The sequence below is a fragment of the Siphateles boraxobius genome, unplaced genomic scaffold (genome assembly GCF_051911475.1).
Source record: "Siphateles boraxobius isolate OS27281-9 unplaced genomic scaffold, OSU_SipBor_1 8, whole genome shotgun sequence".
NCBI lineage: Eukaryota > Metazoa > Chordata > Actinopteri > Cypriniformes > Leuciscidae > Siphateles > Siphateles boraxobius.
Window position 1 is genome coordinate 25,473,739 of NW_027509208.1, and position 5,134 is coordinate 25,478,872.

General features: G+C 38.2%; 1 protein-coding gene across 2 annotated transcripts; it reads left to right on the top strand.

Moving 5' to 3' along the window:
* Positions 1-528: 528 nt before the first annotated feature.
* On the top strand, positions 529-4,502 carry LOC143728592 (uncharacterized). Of its 2 annotated transcripts, none has more exons than XM_077219382.1 (9): positions 529-957; positions 1,399-1,599; positions 1,683-1,758; positions 1,928-2,285; positions 2,373-2,559; positions 2,883-3,004; positions 3,151-3,379; positions 3,623-3,775; positions 4,028-4,502. In XM_077219382.1, exons 4-9 carry the CDS (start codon positions 2,250-2,252, stop codon positions 4,297-4,299), a joined length of 999 nt encoding a protein of 332 aa, XP_077075497.1. In that variant the 5' UTR covers positions 529-957; positions 1,399-1,599; positions 1,683-1,758; positions 1,928-2,249; the 3' UTR covers positions 4,300-4,502. The 2 variants fall into 2 exon arrangements, with proteins under 2 accessions (XP_077075497.1, XP_077075498.1); XM_077219383.1 differs by having other exon boundaries at positions 537-957; positions 1,403-1,599.
* Positions 4,503-5,134: the final 632 nt, after the last annotated feature.

A 5,134-nucleotide genomic window follows, 5' to 3' on the forward strand; every position in this document is an offset into this window, starting at 1 on the left:
AATTTTTCCTATGTGATTGACTGTAGTAGATATACAATTTAAAAGAAAATAAACTTTATGTCTTCATACAAAAATAAAAACTTTTGCAACTAAAAATTGCAAAGTGCCAAGCTTTGGCCAGCTTTTAAAGGGATACTCCACCAGTTTTTCTTATTAAACTATGTTAGTCCCTTAACTAAGACGAGTTGATACATACCTCTCTCGTCTCAGTGCGTGCACTATATCGCTCTGTATTGCCGCAAAACTATGTTAGCACTTAGCTTAGCCCATGCATTAAATATGGGCCAAGCAGAGAAGCGACCAAACACTTCCACGTTTTCTCTATGTAAACACAGTTACTCGAGTAGTGTAACTTGACCTGGGCTGGTGACACAAAATAAACCGTTGCGCTTTTCTAAGCGTTTAAAATTGATGACTATATTGTATGGCGGAATACCATAACAAGTGCTTTTGAGCACTTCGACTTGGCGCAATAATATCTTCACTCGTGAAAAGTCCTCTTACCGGCTCCCGCTTCCTCTCCCCCTCCCTCTGACATTTCCGTCAATACAACCAACGTGACATGCGCCGGTAGTAGTAGTTCGAGCGGAGTTGACGAAGTAACAGGTTGTTGGAAGCTAGTTTGTGTAAAATAAAGGTTAAAGCGTGCATCGTAAAGGGTTGTGAAAATAAGGAGAATGTACATAGTGCTGTCATTTTTCACCGAATTCCAACACACAGAGAGCAGAGAGCTTGGTTAGCTGCTTTGGCCTTGGTTGGCCAATACAGCAGAGAGCTTGGTTAGCTGCTTTGAACAAGAATCCCAAAACACCATTGATGACTCTGAAGAAGTGGCGTGTTTGCTCCGAACATTTCACAAAGGAGGACTATACCTGCACAGGAACACGCCTAAAGGATGAGGCTACACCAACAATATTCAGATCACTTACACAAGAAAGAGGATCATCACCCAACGCTGTAAGTGTACTTTTGCATGGTATTTAGTTGTCCTGGAAGTGTCAGTAACCTTATTTGAGTAACATATCTGTGAAATCAGTGCGCTTCTGAGACAGGAAATAAAAAGTTACTGTTTTATTTAGATAAGGACTGAGCTCAGAAAGAAACATGTAGTATAAGCCTTAAACCGTATAACTCCTTAGTATAACGTTATAGTGACAACATATCTGATTCTCTGTATCTTGAGACTGCAAGGTTTCATTTACCATGCTAATACATTGACTAATGGTAGGGGGAGGGGTATTTCTGTCTCTGGTAATACCCTGTGACAATACTTTATTTTTACTTTGAACAATGTAAAAAATATATAAATATAATTGATATTTGTGTTTGTATTTGTTTTCCAAAAAAAATATTCTTGTCATTGTTTTTCCTGCCATAATTGCGTCAATTATTATTCAGGCAGAGTTGAGTTATGTACAGGAAGATCTGCCAGAACAAGAGGAAAACTTTTTTGTTGGTGTACCTCAATCAACCCCCCAGAAGCACAGAGCTGAAGAGCCTACTGCTGCATTCAAATTGCCCTTGTCTGTACAGCTAGCTAGTACTTTACGTTCAGGCAAACCAGCTGTTGCCCTGGCTCCCACATGGACAGTACAATCAGTAAGATAATGAATTTTCATGTTTTATACAGACTTATGATTGTAATATGACCTATACTTATTTGACATCTGATTAATGTCTAGGACCATGACTACACAAGGCCATCATTGTGTGTGTCGATGCAAAGATATTTTTACAAGATATTGTCTTGTATTCGAGGTGAGTGACAAGCTTCTATGTTTGCTATCAATAATCCATAATCCAATTTATGGAAAGCATTACATTTCATTTCCTATCATGTTATCTAATTGTTTAGTCACAATGTACTTGATGTGGCACTGGTATGCAAAACAAATGCATATTTTAATTTTTTATTTGTGTACAACAGGAAAAACACCACATTGAAACTACTGTGATGGATATGAGTGCAACATCAGTGTTTGATGTCAGCATGATTTCCGAGCCTGCTGTCGATACTGCAGACACTAGCTTTGTACCAAATTCAAGCCCCTCCACCACCACCACCACAGGAAGCTGTTCAAGCATCTATGGACAAGCCAAAGGTTGGAAAGAGAGGAAGTGGATTATAAATGAGTCCAAACTCATGGAACTATTTCAGAAATGTACAACCTGTGGTTCTGCGATGTGTGAGCTGAACCAGACAGTAACACATCGCGGCAGTAGAATCAATATAAATTGGCAATGCAACAATGGCCATTTGGGACAATGGGAATCATTTGATGCAGGTAAATTGACAATTATTTCCACAAATATATTGTAAATTCTATAACATTTTTTTTTTATTTCACCATGCATTGATTTGTGCTCTTTAGGTTTCCCAGACCTCAAGTTCGGTCGCAATGGAACCACTGGCCTTCAAGAAAGGCCTGGAGAAGATCCTGGAAGAGGGCATTGATGTAAAAGTGGTCACCAAGGACCGGCATCCGTCCATAAGAAAAATTATGAGAGAAGAATATCCTGGTATCATTCATCAGTTTGATCCGTGGCATGTCGCCAAAGGTTAGTTTACTGTTAGTCTAAGCTGTATAGCTAGAGAACAACTCCAAATAATTTATCTACATTATTGTCTGTTACCAGTGTTTCAAAAATGACTTTGTTTGGGTCTGTATAATGTGTGCAGTGTACTCATTTCCATGTTTCAAAAGCCAAATGTACCTAATTTGTTAGTGATGAGAAAATTTTAATTAATTCAAAAGACAAAAACAGGCAAAAGACAATGAAACACATGTATGTATGTAACAGATATGGCTGAAATGGTGCGCCACCGTAGTCTATGCAATATATGTGATTACCCATTGTACTTAGTTTCTATATTTTTTCAGGATTTAAAAAAAAAATGGTTGCCGCATCCAACAGAAAAGAATACAAGGATCTTGCTCCTTGGGTCAGGAGTGTCAGCAACCACATGTGGTGGAGCTGTTGCACCTCCAAAGGAGATGCAAAGGTAACCAAGCATACATTCATGCTATTTAATGTATCAAATGCTATATACAGCTCAAATGTTCATGCAATTTTTGGTCTTCAACAAGGAAGCCGAATCAATTGTATTACAAACGGTTAAAAGTGTGCCTCTGCTCTTGTTTTTTTCAGGAGCTGCTCCGACGATGGACGTCTCTTCAACACCACATCACTGGGGTCCATCGCTGGGAAGAAAACGGAACGGAATACAGATGTTTCCATCAGGACTTGTCAGCAGAGGAGCAAAGAACAAAGAGGTGGCTAAAAGGGAATTCCCCTGCCTTCAAAGCCCTTCAAGCAATGATTATGGACACACGTCTCATAAAAGACCTACAACAGATGACACTGTTCAAACACACAGGTATGTGTATCAAAGACATTGACAAACTAAATAGTAATATGGTTAAAGTCAAGTCTGTGTTAGTGAGAATAGATTATGGAAAACTAATTTGCAAAAAGTCTGTATGAGGGGGGGATTGTTACCTCACATTTGAATAATAGTACTATGCATCCTATTCATGTTGGTACAGTGCTTCGAAAGGACATAACTTTTTATGCACTTGTTTTTACATTGCAAAACATTTTCTTTTAATTTATTTCTCAGGACAACTTGAGGTCTTTCACAATGCACTTTTGAAGTACTGTCCAAAGCGACTTCATTTTCAATACCCTTCAATGAAGGCACGCACTATGCTAGCCATTATGGATCACAATGAGAATCACTCCACAAAGCGGGAACAGGCAACAACAGGATCCGGTGGGTGCTAAAGGAATGCAAATTACTATAATGTAACCGTGTGTTTTCCCTGCACTTCTCTGTATCATCCATACATAAACATGATCTTCCAAATAATGCTGGCACAAATATTACGGACTAATTTTTTTAATAATATATAAAAAAAACACACAGACAGCCACAGTCCGAACATATGTAATAACATTATAAATATCAGAAATTATACATGTACTAGACTACCAACACGTTCATTCATAATATTTTTGATTTCAGGCCTCACAAGACACAATGTTGTCTTTCAAAAGCAATCAAAGCAGTGGATTGCTAGACCAATATATGTGAAGACAACTCAAAAATTCCGAGATGATCTCATGGACAGAGTGATCCAAAGAAGACTAGACCCCACAGTCAGATTCAAAGACCCATCATCCCGTATCCAAGTACCTCGCCTAGCTGCCAACATTGCATTGCTACCAAAGCCCAGCAAAGAGGAGGTCATACAGTCACACACCTCGAGATTCAAAGGTCCATCGGAGCCATTGTAACTTTTGTTTACAGCTGACATGAAAAGAAACCTGTGCCATTGAAAAAACACAGGAGGGGACTTTTTCTTGCTTAGCAAGTGTAGAAGGCAAATGTCAGTTATTATAGTTAATATTTTTGTTGTTATATTTTTAAATTAAGTATTGTACAATTTTGTGACTTCACTAATGTTTGAATAAATCTGTCAAAAAACATTTTGCCAAGAGAACACATGGCCTGTCTTATTTAATAGGGGTTTTAATTGAAAAAAAAATCCTGGATGTTGCATGAGTGATTATATCAGAAGACATTGGATTTATCAAACGAGATAAAAGTATCACTCCAGATGTTGTAGGTTCAAAGCTTTATTTTTACAAAAAAATATAGGAAACTGAACTGAATACAAATAAGGACATTGAAAATAATAAAGTGATAGAAACACATCTACATTATGGTTGTAATATAGAAAAATATACAAATAGTAACAGTCATATGCCTACATATCCATTGCCTCATGTAGTTCTTGAAATCCAACATAGACACCGGACTCTGAAGGATATCTTTGTCGTATAGTCCCGACCACACATGATGGCAGTGGTTTCCGATTGCCTCTGCCCAAAGTTTCACCCTGTAGGGCCCATTCCAGCACTATCCGGTAGCATACCAACCTATTTTGACTGAGAAGACAGAGATAGACTAAGTTTATACATTTATAATTGAAACCATGATACATAGGCATATTTAAATGGTTATAGCACTTACTCTGATGATAGCTGGCCATCTGGTCCACTCGGCGTCGGTCGTTTCCTCCAATTTACTTTGTCACGATGAAAGAAAAATTTTACGACTGCCGGGTGA

Coding starts and splice junctions, on each gene's coding strand:
- LOC143728592 (XM_077219382.1), top strand. CDS start 2,250: ATGGCCATTTGGGACAATGGGAATCATTTGATGCAG. Junction 3,005..3,150: donor CCTCCAAAGGAGATGCAAAG/GTAACCAAGCAT, acceptor TGTTTTTTTCAG/GAGCTGCTCCGACGATGGAC. Junction 3,776..4,027: donor ACAGGCAACAACAGGATCCG/GTGGGTGCTAAA, acceptor TTTTGATTTCAG/GCCTCACAAGACACAATGTT.